General features: G+C 39.8%; 1 protein-coding gene across 2 annotated transcripts; it reads left to right on the top strand.

Moving 5' to 3' along the window:
• Nucleotides 1-51: 51 nt before the first annotated feature.
• On the top strand, nt 52-16,273 carry fubp3 (far upstream element (FUSE) binding protein 3). Of its 2 annotated transcripts, none has more exons than XM_079551374.1 (19): nt 52-208; nt 3,673-3,781; nt 5,258-5,288; nt 5,373-5,422; nt 5,496-5,567; nt 6,390-6,447; nt 6,653-6,815; nt 8,826-8,924; nt 9,678-9,782; nt 9,875-9,977; nt 10,047-10,162; nt 10,658-10,784; nt 13,123-13,283; nt 13,528-13,601; nt 13,953-14,017; nt 14,128-14,184; nt 14,485-14,529; nt 14,780-14,904; nt 15,011-16,273. In XM_079551374.1, the coding sequence occupies exons 1-19, from the start codon at nt 128-130 to the stop codon at nt 15,017-15,019; spliced, it is 1,650 nt and encodes a 549-aa protein (XP_079407500.1). In that variant the 5' UTR covers nt 52-127; the 3' UTR covers nt 15,020-16,273. The 2 variants fall into 2 exon arrangements, with proteins under 2 accessions (XP_079407500.1, XP_079407501.1); XM_079551375.1 differs by having other exon boundaries at nt 10,062-10,162; nt 15,011-16,272.
• The last annotated feature ends 448 nt before the right edge of the window (nt 16,274-16,721 follow it).

The following is a 16,721-nucleotide window of genomic DNA, read 5'->3' as shown; positions in this document are numbered from 1 at the left end:
CAAAGTCTCGGCGCTGTCGCCTGGCACGTGTACTAGTTTTTTGTTTTTTTATTTTTTTAAGTGCGCTTGTCTCAGTCTTCAGCTTCTCTCAGTCTTCAGCTCTCAGCTGCTGCCGAGGCGGAGGAGGATGATGGCGGAGCTGCTTCAGGGCCAGGCCTCGGTAGCACCAAAAGATGATTTCGCGGACACAATACGCCGGGTCCGTCAGGTAAAAGCTGCGCGGAGTTGACGGTGTGGCCTTATGGACCGTTGGCTGGGTTAATGTAGACTTTGAGCAGCTGCACCCCTGCCCCATGTCCCCCTATGTACCATCGTGCTAACATGCTAACATGCACTAGAACGGGACAGATTAGACAGTGCATAGAAAATGTGCTACAGCAGTTTCTTTGCAGCCCCAATCACAACGATGTCTCCATGTGAGGCAGCACCGTGTTCCTTTGCTATGTCGACGTTTTACCACAAGTTAAGGCAACACACGACAACCTGTTGTCAAGTCATGAAAGTTGTAGTTAGCCTAGCATGCTAACCCATTTGTGCGCTGTCAAAAAGTGAGTTGCTTGACAAAGCCGCCCCCAGGAAAGACACGGTGAAATATTACTTGTGAAAATAAATATCTGCCGTTTCTTTGGCTTGGCTGAAATGGTTGTAAACAAATGTTATACGGAGTTTCTTTTCCAACAGTTACCAAAGCCATGGTTAGCATGTTAGCCTGCCACACGTCCTAGTCACTAGGACCTTGTGGCAGGAGTCAGGCCAAAATCTCCCCTGCTTCACCCAAACCGTGTCCACTTTGCCTTTATCTATTACATCCCACCCTCTATATCAGTGAAACCATACACTTTACAGGCAGAATAAAATGGTTTACACGATTATTGGGATGGGAGGTTTGTGTGTTTAGACAACATGGAAGCTACAATTCCACATATAATATTCTAGTAAATCGGAAAACAATGTGTTTATTTACGCACGAGGCTGATCATTTACAATACAATATGCCAAAATCTCTCCAATGGGGTCCCTGTATAATAATAATAATAATAATAGTATATAGACCTCAACCATACAGTGGCACAACGTAAAGTGAGGAACACCAAGTTAAAAATGTCACGTTATTTTACGACTTTAGGTCTAATTGAATTAATTGTATGTTATATGCTGAATACAAACTTCAAAGAACAAGCAGGCAAAAGCGGCACAGCAAAGTTTGGAACAAATGCCATTTAATATTACTGAGGTCAAATCTCCTCGCTGGACCAACCAAAATCCAAGCTGTGCCTCCACTCGCTAATGCTAACACCACTTTGCTTAATAATAGTCATGTTCATTGTGCCAACTTGAACTATAGCATTAATATTCATTACTGCTATATTCATTTTGTATTCTATAAAGAAGCTATAGTCTTAAAGAAGCTATAGTCTTAACAATCAGTGATTAGAGCTGCCTGTGTGTGTGTCTCAGAATTGGCATATAAAATGTTTATGTGCACCTGGTATGCCATATGTTTACTCCAGCTCACCACAGGTTTGTGCCCATACTCTGACTATTCCCCCAATGTTACTTCTTGCTGTCTCCCAAATCATTTCCTTTTCAAACGGCACAGATCTGCCATGCAAAAGACAGAATCAAAAGTCTTAATATATTAAATGAATACACTGATGACAAAGAAGAAGGTTATACAAAAGTCACTAGTCTGTCTTGGCTCGACTGCCCTGGTCACTGTCAGGAGAGTTGTTATTTTTGCAGACTTTAAGACTTTAAGATTGGCGATTCTGTTAAGTCGTCTTTCCGTGTGTGAAGTGCTTGACACATGATGATTGACACATTGCAGTTGCTTTTTGTTAAATTATGTTTTCATCCATTTTAAATCCTTTTGATTTTTGACGCTGTGCACCAAAGTAGATAATGACTCGTGGAGGTGATGGAAAATTGATAACCAAGACAGAATTTCCATAGTTCCTTTTATATTTTGAAAATGGTTGTCATCCGTAGACCTCAATTTAGTGTGATTTTATGCAATTTTCTTCCTTTTATTTGACTGCCGCGGATAAGGCACACAATGTGGAAACGCTGTCTGCGTGAAATTAATATACAAGTCTCCTGTTGGCAACAAATGGTTTCAAAGTGGTCACTGATGTTAGTGTTCCTCTGGCAAATATGGCTGCAATTTATATTAGGGTTTATGGCAAAGGTAATCTGGGTCATTCCATGGCAAAGCAACAAGCTCAGTCATATTGGATCTGTCTCAAGCACGGCAGCACCCAATGGTCAGTGTGTGACGTTTGTAGTTTGTGAAATGATAGAGAATATACAGGTGCTCGTCATATAATTAGAAAATCATGATAAAGTTCATTTATTTCTATAATTCAACTTGAAAATGTGAAACTATGATAATTTGGGGGGGTTTATAGGCTGAGCCATAATAATCAAAATGATGACAAATAAAGACTATACATATCTCACTTTGCATGTAATGAATCTATCATATATTAGTGTCACAGTTTGAATTACAGAAGTAAATGCACTTTTTCATGATATTCTCATGTTATGATGTGCACGTGTAGTGTTGTGCTGTCAGTGGCCAAAGTTGTAGTTGAATTTGAGTGGCACTATCGAGTTATGGAAGTTATTAATGTAGCCACTCTTTGGATTGGGTTCAGTTTAGAATCTGCTTGAGCAAACCCTCTATAAGCTTTAAAAAAACATGTGGGTAAACGAGTCCAACACCACGGCTTTCTCAATGTTAGCGTTTGACCAGCGATAATTCAATTGTTTTGCTAAAATGGATGAAATTTCCAGGGTTTGTTCCACACATTGTGAGGTAAAGCGTATGATTAAATATTTTAATGATACTGATGATCTGCCAATAATTGGGGGAAAAAAGACCTTTATTGTTCAATTGTGAAAGTATTCGCCTCCTTCTGATTTCAGTTCTGAAACCAATTTTATGATACCTCGTTCCTTGTCTATTACAAGACAATCCTAGTAAATACAAAATGCACTTTCCAATCATTTCATTTATAAATGGGGGGAAAAAAATCAAACCTATCTGGCTCTACTGGAAAAATAATTGCCCCCTTCCCTGAAGCTAATAACTGGTTGTGCCACATTGACAGCACAAACTGAAATTAATGTAAAGTAATGTAATGAGTTTTTTTATATTGCTGTGGAGGAATTTTGGCCGAGTTCACTTTTTCCACACTGGGCCAGGTAGTCCCCCTCCCCTTTCTCTGTTGCAATTAGAACTAGAACTAATTAAAGTTTACAACTCTGTATTTAGTTAAGTTGTGTTTGTGCAATATTGTGACTGGTTTGAGGATCTAAAACAAAAAAACTGGAAAAACAGTCTGGAAACAAAAACTTATTGACATAAACTTATGCAGGAGTACTTTGTTACTGTCAGGTCTTACATAATAAGTAACTATTTTATTTATAAACCAATAAACTTTAGAAATGTGATCTTAAGTCACTTTGTTCAAACCTGAATTGTCCCTTTATGACTCCATCTACAAAAACAACTTGGCTCCAAACGTCCAAGTTTTGATGCTTTTCCTTATTGTTGCAAATGACCTCAGGCATGTTCTGAAATGGTTAAGGGGGAACTAGCAGAAAAATAAGTAACATTTTCCAAACATCACCTTTTCATCCTTTTTCCAATTGTCTTTGTGTCTACAGATGGCAGCCAAAATGGGAGGAGACCCGATGGAGAACCTTAACACCAGTCCAGTCCTAGATAACTCCCTCTACAATTTTGGAGGCCAAAAACGCTCACTAGACAATGGAGGTAATCATATTGAAAATGTCACCTCAAGTGCTTGGGCTCGTTTTTATTTTAACACATTGAGTGCTGCGCTGTTTTGGGGATTTAGCTGGAGAGTGCCAACAATCCAGACCGTTTTTCATGATATTTGTAGCAGCACAGCATGTTATAGCTAAGGACACATGCTATGGCTCGTTTGAAAGACAAGAATCTAAGCTGGTGGTACAGTGAACACAGCTTAGATCTACGTGCCACGGTTCCTGAGAAATCCAAAGCTAAACAGAGGCTAATTTGATAAAATGACTGATTTATTTCTAGATTTGGAGATAATTAATGTTTTATCAAACATTCTCCTTTCTGATTAACCCCTCTCTCCTCACCTCCTCCTCTATCCACTATGGGCGGACACTAACATCATGGGAAATGGCAATTACCTAAATATATTAGTTTCAAGTCAATTTTCAAGGACAACATTGTTGACACGTTTTGAAACACCGCGTGTTATCGATCGCTTTCGCTAATCAGCGTGTGTGCATTTAAACAGCCTGGTGACTTAAACAAGATGTTTCTCTGCCGTCCTTGGACCGATTATGACCATTTAAAAACTGAGAGAAACGTTAAAATCTCAACTGTTTCGATATGAATATGCTTTGTCAAACGTGCTCCAGAGAGCGAGAGAGAAATGTCGGGTTTACAGCTGTTTGCTACGCAACACCACACCCCTGCGCACAAAAAAAAAGAAGAAACGCAATAATATGTATCAAATGTCCAGATCTTGACTCTTCACAAGGTTTTGATCGTCATTTATTTCACTTCTGTTCATCACAGAGCTACCAAAATCACACATAAGGTGTATTAAAGTGTCTAGTTTCGTAATTAAGAAAAACACGCAACAACAAATTTTTCCGTTTCTGGTACTCAATGCATGGGTTTCGGCACTCAATGTGTTAACAGCAGATCAACATTTCAGAGAAAACACTGAAATATGAACTGCTAAACCAATTCAAAAGTCGCATGCTTCGTTTTATGTGTTGTATTGTGCTACATGCATTTTCCTTGATGGCTTTCGAACACCTTCGTATTGACAGGTCTTGCGTTCACTGACATCTCTTTCCTGTTGTTGTACAATCAGTGCAAATAACCATAAAGCTGATTGAAACTGCTGGATTTCAGCTCAGGTGTTCAAAGCGGAGGCTGCACATCCTCCACTGACCCGGCTGGACCTTTGCTTAGTGCTACCTGTCAAAATTCAATTCAGAACAGACAGCCACTGACCCAGCTGATCCCGGCCTTCTTTTAGAGCCGCTCTGATTGAAACGCTCACTCATACACTGTCGCCGCTCATTTCCATGTCGGTGAAGGGTCCCTGCTGAGGGTCACGCACCACGATGGATAGGCATGACCATCTCATTCTGCTCCATTCCCCTTCAGCTACGCCTCTGTGTTTTGTTTCCATAAATAGTAATTGGCCATACGTTAATCTACTTTTCACTTTTGCAGGTAGTCACTTCAGTGCAATGCTGAATTCAAGGTGAGTTTTTTGCTTTTGCACTTGTCTTTTCTTTTTCAATTTTCACTTCAGTTTGACTTGTTGCTGATCTTTAATGTCGCACAGGGCTCTTGCAACAGAAGACTTCAAAGTGCCTGATAAAATGGTGGGATTTAGTAAGTGACGCACTATTACCACAACAATAACTGTCCTGTTTTGGCAAGAGACTCACTGTGGTTCCTTCTTTAGTTATCGGAAAAGGAGGGGAGCAAATATCAAGAATTCAGTTGGAGTCTGGGTGTAAAATTCAGATTGCATCAGGTAGGCGTGCAATATGTTTTGTTGTAATTAAATAGGCCATGTTCTAGGGATCGTTTGTCTTTTTCATATGATACATACAGATCCACCCACCACTTTAACTTCATCACTAACTAACAAGGTTTTTGCAGGGCATTAAAAAACGTTAAAAGTCTTTAAATCCACTATGCCAAAATGAAGGCCTCAAGTCATTAAAAAGCATTAAAGTCAACAAAATAACTAAACTAATGACATATATTGGCATTGTTCAAGTATAATTTTTAGTATAAGTTTGTTGAAAATCTAAAAGTTATGGTCAAACACACATTCGACTGCAGTTTTGGTTGAAATTGTCCACAATATTTGTTGCTTGTGTCCAATTTGACATTGAAAATCAAAGTTTACACTATATCTTACCGTTAAAACTCCCGCTTTCATTGTTGTAAACAAAATAATGAGTGAACATGCGTTTCCAATGACTTCACGCATAGTTAAGTCTGCTACTATGACAGCCCATGTGGAATTACGCTGAACTACAACATATAATATTGTTACTTAGGATGATAAAAATAGAACTGATTGACTGTAGCTTTTGATCAGTGCTGAAGAAAACGGCAAAAGTCGAAAATCCGGTGTTCTCCAGACTAAGGGAAAAGCTTCAATGAGGGCTCTTTGAATTTGCAAAGGATTTATTGATATTTTTTGTGTAGTTTAGCGCAGATAATGACTGCCATACCAATAACCTGAGAATGTTGCTTTACCTTTTGTGGTAAAACAACCTAAACTGTTTATCTGCGTATGCTTTTAGTTCCTTTTTCCATTCCTTTTTTTTTTAATATTTTACAGACAGTGGAGGCATGTTGGACAGACCCTGTACACTGACCGGGAGCCCAGAAAACATCGAGTAAGTTCAGTTTGACTTTTGTATTGAGCATTCATATAACATTGGGCATTTGAACCCACTCTTGGTTCACATTTTCAACTTCACTGAATTATCTGAATGTACATTGTTTTATGACAACAAGATTTTGTTTATTGAAGAAGTGTTTCTGATGATTAATGCCTGTTTTGGTCCACTCAACCAAACTCACTCCTCGCCCCACCTCCAGACAGGCCAAGAGACTGTTGAATGTGATTGTGGAGCAGTGTCGGTATGGGCCAGGCTTCCACAATGAGATGGACGGCAACAGTGCCATCCAACAGATCCTTATCCCTGCCAACAAAGTGGGTCTGGTCATCGGCAAGGGAGGAGAAACCATCAAGCAACTCCAGGTCTGCCCCGAGGCCACACTGCACTGCAACCTAGACTGTAGTATCCATGTTGTTTCTGTGAGCATTGTTGGGAAATTATACAGAATTAAAGCTATTAAAGGGCAATACAAGTTATCATTCAGTAGTGAAGCAGTAGCTCTTAGTCTTCAAAGGAAATAATAAATGTGATCCTCGATGTGACTAAGTGTAATCTCCCCTGAAACGCTCCTCTTCCTTTGTCCCTGTTGACGCTCCAGCAGCCCCTCCCTCTCCTGCCTCTGGGCTGCGCTGATAGAGCGTTGTTGCATGTCCGCCTTTCTCGGACTCGGACTCAGTATTAGGAAAATCTCTCGTCGCGGACCATTTTCTGACGTAAAATATTTGAGTATGAAACGCATAATTAGGAGTAACTTTTCTCAATCTCTTTCTACCAACTTGAGAGCGGGAAATATCCGTGAATGTTGGTCCAATCACAGACCGGTGTCCTATTATGAAAATTCCTGCTGTTTTACTTTTTCCATAACAAACGCATGGAGATTTTGGACACTACATTGGGTTAGACATGATCCGGCAGCTAACAGAGTTGTGCCATGGCTTTTGACTTCACTTTTTATACTATTTTTGTCGGGACAATGGACAATATTCACTTCCATGGTAACAGTGAATGTATAACCTTCCATCCCGGCCTCTACAGCAGGTCTTTGTTGTAATCCTTGTAAAATCGGAGTAATAAAAGTAAGATAGCTGCATAGTCGGCTCCCTTTTTCAGTTCGTCATCAGCAGCAACAACATCCCACATGTGACTGGCGGCGCTTTGTATTTGACTAAATTAATGATTAATTATTAAGGTTGAGGATGGTGGACTTTGTCGTAAATATCAAATGCAGATGTTTTTAGCTTGTTTATGGTTTTCCACTGTGTGAACCTTGACCTATTCACATGGCTAAAAAATAGAGATTTCTTAGAGCATTAAAAGCTAGTTTTAGTTTTAAAAAAAGAAAAAAGGCCTAAAACACATTCAACTGCAGTTAGGGCTCAATTTATTATTTACTATTAATTATTTAGCAAAAATAAGTAATTTAGATTTTACATCTGTCCCAACTTTTCGCTCTAGGCATGATGTTTTGTTTCATAGAAAATCTTATTGGTGGGGCTATTACTGAGGTGGTTCAATATTGATTTAAAAATTGAAAATTAGCCATTTTTGACACCAGCAAAAGAACCCTCTGGATATATACTACATTGTTGCACCTCTAAAAGGCGAAACATTTTTATGGAAACCGAAGTAATAGATTTTACAAAAAGCGTCTGCAGCCAACGCCGCTGTGCTGCTCTCTCCTGTTCCTGACACTGTTTCGTTATACGCTTTTGCAATGCCAAATAAAGCACTTACTCTGCCCCGTCCACAGCAGTAGCATGAGCCCCTCAGCCCCTGCCTTTTAGAGATACAGCTCATCTCATCCTCAGAAAACAACACTTTCATTTCATAGCTCTGCTTTCAGAGCGAAACTGTCGGTTTTTTATTATTTTGTTTTCAGGACCCCCTTGAAAAAGAGATAGTTCATCTCAACGGGGCTGTCCTTGGAATAAAAAAGTATTTCGGTATGACTAACTTCTCTTGTCACGCGTAACATGGTCTGTCCTCATACATTACTAGTCCTTTGGTTAAAGACATAATGCAAATATTTGGGGCATAGCATAATGAGTGATGCTGTATATTAAGATGTACTTGCAGCATAAGGTTTTGGAACATTTCTAAAAGATTGTCCATTGGCTTAGTCCTCATCTGCAGTGTTGTGTGTGAAGTCGCAGGTCAGTCTGTGTTGGCTCTGATACAGTAAAGTTGTTGCAGGTGTTTGATCTGTAGGACTGGTAGTATTCTGTTGGATTAATCATTATAGTAATGTGTATAGTATATTTGCCAAAATTTACAAATTGCAAAGGACTCTCAAGCCAATTCAGTATTTAAAACGTTTTGTTTGTAAAGCAAAGTGTTGTAACATTGTGATATGGCATTTCTTCTCATGGCAGGAGAGGGCAGGAGTGCAGATGATGATGATTCAAGACGACCCCATGCCCACTGGTGCAGACAAGCCTCTCAGGATCACTGGAGATCCCCTCAAAGTCCAGGCAAATATATGACCATTTCTACTCCGAATTCTTAATTATCAATCACTCTGCTAGGAGAATGTCAGGAGCTGCCCTCCAGTCTTAACACAATTGTATTTTTAAAAGTATGGTGTGTGTTCTGACAAAGCTCTGCAATCACAACTCGACCTGGGGTGCCTTATGCAGGTTGCTGAGTTTTACCAGCCTTCACCATATGACTCAAAGGACCCGATCTTCCGTCTGGCGCAAGGACAGCATTGGGCGAGGCTGCTTTATTGCACACACACAAGACTGGAATATCGTCTGCAGTAGCGGGAGATATTCCAGTCTGGTACAGTCTGTAGGAGGAAAAGCTTGGGGAGAGTCTGTCCATCCTCTGTCCAGGCCACTTAAGGCTTTAAAATCAACTGATGGAAACGCAGCTACTGAGCTTTAAATAATAGGCCTGCACTATGAATTTTACATTTGCCAAAACAACAAGCGCCTATCTCTATTAAAAGTGATCTATGCTGCTACTTACTTAAAAACATTTTAAAAAACGAATTCGATGGACTGTGCCATCACAGCACTTCATTGTTTAGTGATTGGCTAAAGTGAGCTCGTTCCAATTCTCTGCTGAAGGCCAGGCCTCCTCATTTTAACGGGCCGTTCACGATTAATATCACAGAGTTTTTGTAATATCAGTCTGCCTCGTGTCAGGTTATAAGGAGGTGGCTAATCTTTTGTTTGCTGCCCAATACCATAGTGAGGAAAATTATTTTTCATGTTTTTCAGCAAGCCCGTGAACTTGTGGCGAAACTAATCAGAGACAAGGACCAAACAGAGTTCAGAACAGGGAGAGGAGACATCGGATTTAAGATTGGTGGAACCACAGTGGATGTAAGATGCCTTCTACACACTGTATATAATTTCACTGTATTATTAATGTATTTTAGACTCAGTATTGTGTTGTTTTGAACTATTTGTGATAGGTGGCTGTTCCCAGATTTGCTGTTGGCATTATTATTGGTAGGAATGGTGAGATGATCAAGAAGATTCAGAATGATGCTGGCGTTCGGATTCAGTTCAAGCAAGGTCACTGAAAGCTTTGCCTCAGACATTTCAGTTTTGAACAGTTATTAACTCTTTACTAACTTATTTAAGACTTCTGTTATACAGATGATGGAGTAAGTCCTGAACGAGTTGCTCAAGTGATGGGTCAGCCTGAAAACTGTCACCATGCGGTGCACCTCATCAATGAATTGGTTCAAACGGCTCAGGTACTTAAATCATTGCACCAGCAAAGTTGGACTTCACAAAACTGGTTTTCAAATCACTTAAATTATAAAGATAATAAAGATAATTTAAGAGTGCAACATGGCTCGGCATAACTTTAAACTAGATTTGTCCCTTCGATTTGTCTAATCCAGATCCCAGACAAATCTAAAATCTAGATTATATACTGTAAGTAAAAAGGTCGTGATGTTCAGGTGTTTTTTTGTGTTTGTGTGCTGTTTTTTGTTTGTTTCCATAAAACCTCAAAATGACTAAGACCTGCACGTCTTTCAGTTGAATTTCCATTGTAATCATTTCACCCAATACATGCAGGGAAATAATTACACTCTTTATTGCATACAAGCAGCTAAATGCAAAATGAGTGTTTCTGCTTTTATTCACGTTCAGCCTTGGTACCTAAGCCCAACTTGTCGGAAAAAAGAGATTTCATGAATTTGTCTGTCATTTCCCCATGACATAATTGAAGTTTTTCTCTTTAGGAGCGAGATGGGTTTGGAGGTATGACTGGGCGCCGTAGCCGTGGTGAATGTAATGTCGGAGGACTTGGATTGCAGGAGGTGACGTACGCAGTACCTGCCGACAAGTGTGGCCTCGTCATTGGCAAAGGTAAGAAGTCAATTCATTTTCACTTATGCGTGTATTAATAACATTGCTAAGTCGTGTGACCGCCTCGTCCTCTCGTGTTTGGTCAGCTTATGCGTGAAGCTGATGAGAAGTGGGGGGTGAGTGGCCACCCTCTATTCTCCCTCCAGCCCCATGTATACAGCACAAGTGGCATTCATTGGCTTCACTAAGGGCTTAATGATGGGGATAATGTGTGTAATGTGACATTAATTGTTAAAGGTGCATAATAACAGCTCTCAATCATGTGGAAGGCTGCCTGGCATCTAATGAGGGTCTTTCAACCCAATAGAGTGCAGCGAGGAAATGAATGGAAGGAATTAGCTTATTGGCTATTCATGCCCACTCTATTGCCAGCTATTTAAAAGTCATTGACCATTGCATTGTAAGGAGTCATGACTCTGGTGTGTGCGTGTGTGTGCAGCTTTGCTGCTGTTGTGTGTGCGCTCGCGGTTGTGGGCGGGGTCACCGGGGGCCTCTTTACCTAAGATAAAAACATGGCAATAGAAATGTCAACTGGCTTTTGTGTATGTAGTGCGGCAAGGGAAACAAATAAACCTGGGCGTTGCGTCTCCCGCTCTGCACATTAGCATATGAAGTGGGCCAATATGGTGAAGATGGCGGTGGGTCTGGGTGCTGTCAGAAACCCCTTAAAGAGCACGGTGATTAATATCTTTACGATGCCATATGTAGCCTAGTGCCCCTCCAGTTTGACCCCCTACACACAGTCCCACACTACATGATGAAGCAAGCCGCCCACCAACCAACCTGCCTCAGCTTTACTGCCGCTATTACTAATGAGAAGTGCTAGAGTTCTTGATTTTTGCTGACTTGTTGAGATGAGCTCATGGTTTAGAAGCTACTATTCACAACAAACAAACTGAAACCTGACATGGCACCCAGATCGAAGTGCTTGATTCATTTTGGATCTTTTTATTATTGCTCTTTGATCTTCTTTGCTCCAGCTCTAAAGTTCTGTTATTTTGTCTTTTTTTCCCCCTTATCAGTTTTCTTGGCATCAGTATCTTATGTTCAGCAATGTAAAATAATGTCGAAGGGTAAACGGGGAATGGTAATTTAGCTCTATTATGTACTTTTTACACTCTCACAAAAGACTATAGGCCTTGGAATAGGATCTTGGAAAGTTTTACCAACATGAACATTAACCATTGAGCAAGTTTGTCAAATTAAATTGTCTAGATTAACAGTCTTTTACTGTCCCTCAAATCTTGCCATTAAAGAATCTATAGTTGGACTGAACTGTTTTCATGCCACACATTTCGCTCATCCAAGTTTAAGAACTTATTGAAATATGTTTGGCATCTCCAGATCTTTGTTTTCACGTTTCAACAGTTTCTCCAGGACTGACCCTGTCCCTGTGTGCTGCAGCGAATACAGTCACCAGTTACTCTTGTATGGCTCACTAAACCAGTCTCATTAATACTCTGTGTATTATCTGTCCCTGCTAAAGGCCAGTCCATGAAATGAATAGTCGGGGTCTTCATTGCTCTCTGCTGTCTGACCAGAAGAGCTCATAATGGCTTCATTAAGGCAGAAGTTTAATTTGGTTGACAATGGGTTAATGGCCTGTGTGCAGTCTGTTGGTTGCATGGAATAGTCTTTGGGAGGAGAAGAGGGTTTTGATGAGCGTTTTCATTGAGGGGTCAGCTGAGGTCATCTAAGTGTCAACCACAAGTGAACAAATGTGTAATTGATGTTGGGACAGCCCCGGTGTCCCCCGGGTAAGCGCCCTCTGCCTTTATCCTTCATATGGGCATTGGGGGGTGAAGTGCCCCCTCTTCTCTCCCTCCTCAACACAGAGTCAAGAATAAAAAGACTAAAAGAGACAAACGATATCCCAGAAGGAGGATACGCTTCAATTTTGGCCTTTTCTCCCACATTCTATGTTTCATTTCCCCCTGCTGGTTTAATTGCTCTCCACACGTCAGGAAGCTGGCATCTGGGCTTCAGGGTGAGGGGTGTGTAGATGATGTCCTCCATTGTTTCCTGAATTTCATGGATGTTACCAGAGAATGGCGATAAGTGGTAACGCACGGCACCATCGTCTCAAGGTGGCACTATCATTTCTGCCAAGCACATGATGGTAAAAGCCTCACTCAGCAATCTCAAGCCCTCGTCTAACTACAATTTAAAATCCTTGAGGACAAAAAAATTAGACACAGAAAGTAAAATCACTTTTTTATTTTATTTGGTGGAAGCGCAAGATATAATGTGTAACCAACCTTGTGAGTGTTGACGGGCTGCTGCGCTAACCTCACAACTAGCATCTTTTTGGATTATTCTTAAACTCTTTCCATTCTAGGTGGCGAAACCATCAAAAACATCAAAGAGCAGTCTCGAGCTTTTGTGGAACTGCAGCGAAACCCACCACCGAACACCGATCCCAACACACGCATCTTCTCTATCCGTGGGACTCCTCAGCAGTTGGAGAAGGCTCGTCAGCTGATCGATGAGAGAATTGGGGTAGGTGGTCTGAGCCTACACTATTGTCTGGTCACATATTCATGAGCACATGTCAGCGTGGCAAGCTGCTGGGCTGCTGTGGAGCTGGTGGCCAGCAGGATGTCAGCAGAGGTTAAACATGAAGAATCCATCAAATGGACTTAATGGAGTGCATCAGCGGCTGGCGCTGCCCTTTGACATCGCTGCTGACTCCTTTTTAAACACAAGTGTGGTCTCTGACTTGTGTCCTCGTCCTGTGCTCTAGGGCCCAGGCATCGGGGGTAACAGCAGCTTCAGTGTGAGCCCATTCAGCCAAGGACCTACCACTCCACCACAGCAGTAAGACTCATCCCTCAGATCCGTTTTCATCATCAAGTACTTGTGGTGCAGTTAAATGAATTGAATGGAACAGTTATTCAATCAATGATCAGTCTCTGTTGTTGTTCTCGAGTCTTTAATCAACAGGTCTTGTTTGGAGTGTAGTTTGAGGAATGTAATGGATCCTTATTGTGTTTGTGTCACTGAAAAGAAAACCATTCGATATTAAAGAGGATTATTTTTTAAAACAAATGAGCAAAAGACACTTTATTTACTTTAAGAAATTACATTGAATGAAAAACTTGTGAATGATCAATACAAAGGAGACGGGGCTTCTTGATACTAATCTTTATATTTGTATGTTCCTTGTAGCGGGCCTCAGCCCTACATGACTGGAAGATGGGGCTCTTCACTTCAGATGTGGCAGCAGGACCACAGTGAGTGAATAAACATGTTCTCGATTAGGACACATTGAAAACACTTGGACCGACTTAAAGAAGCAGGTGGAACAAAGGAGCGACGCTGATGCTGTTGCGTCTGGTTGCAGGTCACAATGGATCGCAGACAGGCCAGATGGACTGGGAGCAGTATTATAAAAAGCTCGGCAAGTGTCACTCAGAAAGAATTAGCGAAGCATTTGGTTCACATTAACATGGTGATATATGTATTGTTTTGTACCCAACAAAAAAGGCCGACAATTATTTATGTCATGAATTAATCTGACAGCTTCTTTCACACCTTGTGAAAGGGAAGTGTGGTCTATAGAAAGTGAATATGTGCAGCTATTCACTGCCGAAACACAAATCAAAAACGCTAAAACATGTCAGTTTAAAAAAGTGAATTACATTTCAAACAGGTATAATTTTGTTTTGATATTTGTGGTAATGATGAATACTTTTTGCAGGCCAACAAAGCCAAGCACAAAGTACTTCTGAGTACAAGACTTGGGGTGAGTGTTTATTTCTTTTGGGACTATTGAAATAGTTTAATATTAAAACGCGTGCACACACTTAAATTATATAAATTAAAGAAACACTTTGTAGCATTTCACCCAATCAATAGAATAGAACACACATATATTAAATGTGTGTGGAAATACTTCAGCTCTATAACAATGTTAGCTAAAACAACTTGTCTTTTATTTTGATTTGGGTTGTGGTGGACTTTTATGATTTATAATGAATTGTTGCCTCTTTCAGGACAATCCTCTGGCCCAACATCTCAGCAGACTTCGAATGACTTAAATGTCTGGGTGGATTTTTACCGACAACCGATGGCCTTCTATAATCAGGGTGCACAGCAGACCACAGCTCCAAGCCTCCAGGTCAGACCAGTGTGAACGTGCGTGCGTGCGTGCGTGTGTGCGTGTGTGCGTGTGTGTGTGTGTGTGTGTGGCTGCAGAAACTAACAGCATTTTTACTGTCGTGCAGGATCATTAAAGACTTGAATCACGTAAAGGATGGAAGCGACCCTTTTTGTAAGGGTCTTAGATGTGCGACGCCTTGAAGATCTTTCTTAGTGAGCAACACTAGCTGTAGAATAATAAAGTAATATTTCTAAATCAGGAACTTTTGTTTGTTACTAAATGCTTCTGTACACTGTTATTTTGAATAGATTATATTTGGAATCCCTTTAGGACTTGAGCTGTTTTGTTTGTTTTTGTTTTGTTCTCGTCTGACAAAGATTGTACTGCCAAAATGAATCCAACAGTTGTAACATTTCAAAAGGCAATAGTCTAGTTTTCTTGGGATGAAATGATACTATGATGATTTTTGCTTAGCAGTCTTGAATAATGCATGTCTTAAAATGTTTTAAATTTGTAAAAGGTTTTTTTTTTCTTGATAATTCAGTGAGCCAACACTGTTCGTTACAGAAAATGTATTTTTGTTACAAGGTTTAAGCTTTGGTTTAAGGATTGTCCGTGTGTGACAGTTTAATTTAATTCTGGTGCATTGTAAGCTGTTTTTCATTGTCATTTTATTGTTGTGTCGTTTAAAACCTACAAGGTGCAATATCTCATTTCGCTTTTGAAACAAAGATGCTTTTCTAATACTTTGACAAAGTTTTAACTTGTAGTTTTTTTTAAGATTTTTTTTTTTTCAAAATGGTATTGTCATGGATAATTTATTGCATTGATCTGATATAGGATTAATGGGAATATTGCGGATAGCTTTGTTGCCTTTACTACCTTTGTAAAACTGTATATATGCTCATATTTGACTGTTAATTTAAAATGTACGTTTCAAAACTTTCCTGTAATCATATTTGCAGGGAATAGTCCCTTCTGTTTTTCATACTGAAAATGTTCAAAGATTGTGAATGTCTTGAAATTTGATGTTGCATCTTGATGAAAAAAATAAGTTGTTGATTTTGTGTATTCTGTGTATTGTAAGTGTTCAAGACTGCTAAGCCTTTGTAACTGTACATGTGATGACTAATTATAGTATTTTATGTTTAAGTATTATCAAGGCTGTCTTATTTGGTACCTCTAGTTTAATTGTCCCAGTTTGGCTGTGGACCCTGAGATTTTGGACTGAAGTCCAACACTTTTTAATTATTTTACTTCTTGTGTTCTAATATAAACCAGATGATCTATAATTTTGAAATGATGGTAATTTTCTTTGAAGAAGGGATGTTAATTTCTAATCGTTTAATCATGGTGTTTGTGTTTTCTTTGTACTTTAAACCATGTATTAAAAACATCAGACTACTACTTTCTGTGCTGTTATTTATTGACATTTGAACCCACAGTGATTTTGTTCAGCGTTTATTGTAAATAATATCAAGGTGATTGTATGAGGGTTTTACTATGAAAAGCATTGGAATAGCTGAGCATTAAAATGACATTTGGGTCAATATGAGCACATTGAAATCATTAGTTAAGCTATTGTTTATAAACTGGTCAGTTTTGGCACGAAAATATTAACCCTTTATTTTCAGCTATAACACTTTGGGTAAAATTGTAGCTTATGCAACTTTACAGAGTTACATCTTGTGACTCTGTCAGACCAGCTCTTCTCCAGCAGGTTGCAGTCCCTCTTATCGATCCAAAGGACGATGTTTTTGCATGTTAATTTCATACAAGTTTAACAATTTGCAAATAATGACAGGCTAAAAAGCCCAATTATTACAATTAAGATA

The sequence above is a fragment of the Gobius niger genome (genome assembly GCF_951799975.1).
Source record: "Gobius niger genome assembly, chromosome: 2".
NCBI lineage: Eukaryota > Metazoa > Chordata > Actinopteri > Gobiiformes > Gobiidae > Gobius > Gobius niger.
The sequence above is the reverse complement of the archived record's forward strand: the minus strand, read 5'-3'. Positions and strand labels throughout refer to the sequence as shown.

Bases quoted from the DNA above. Each gene is read 5' to 3' on its own strand.
- fubp3 (XM_079551374.1), top strand. From the start codon at position 128: ATGATGGCGGAGCTGCTTCAGGGCCAGGCCTCGGTAGCACCAAAAGAT. The intron at 6,816-8,825 runs GTCTGCCCCGAG...TTCTCATGGCAG, and splicing joins AAACCATCAAGCAACTCCAG to GAGAGGGCAGGAGTGCAGAT. The intron at 10,785-13,122 runs GTAAGAAGTCAA...TTTCCATTCTAG, and splicing joins TGGCCTCGTCATTGGCAAAG to GTGGCGAAACCATCAAAAAC.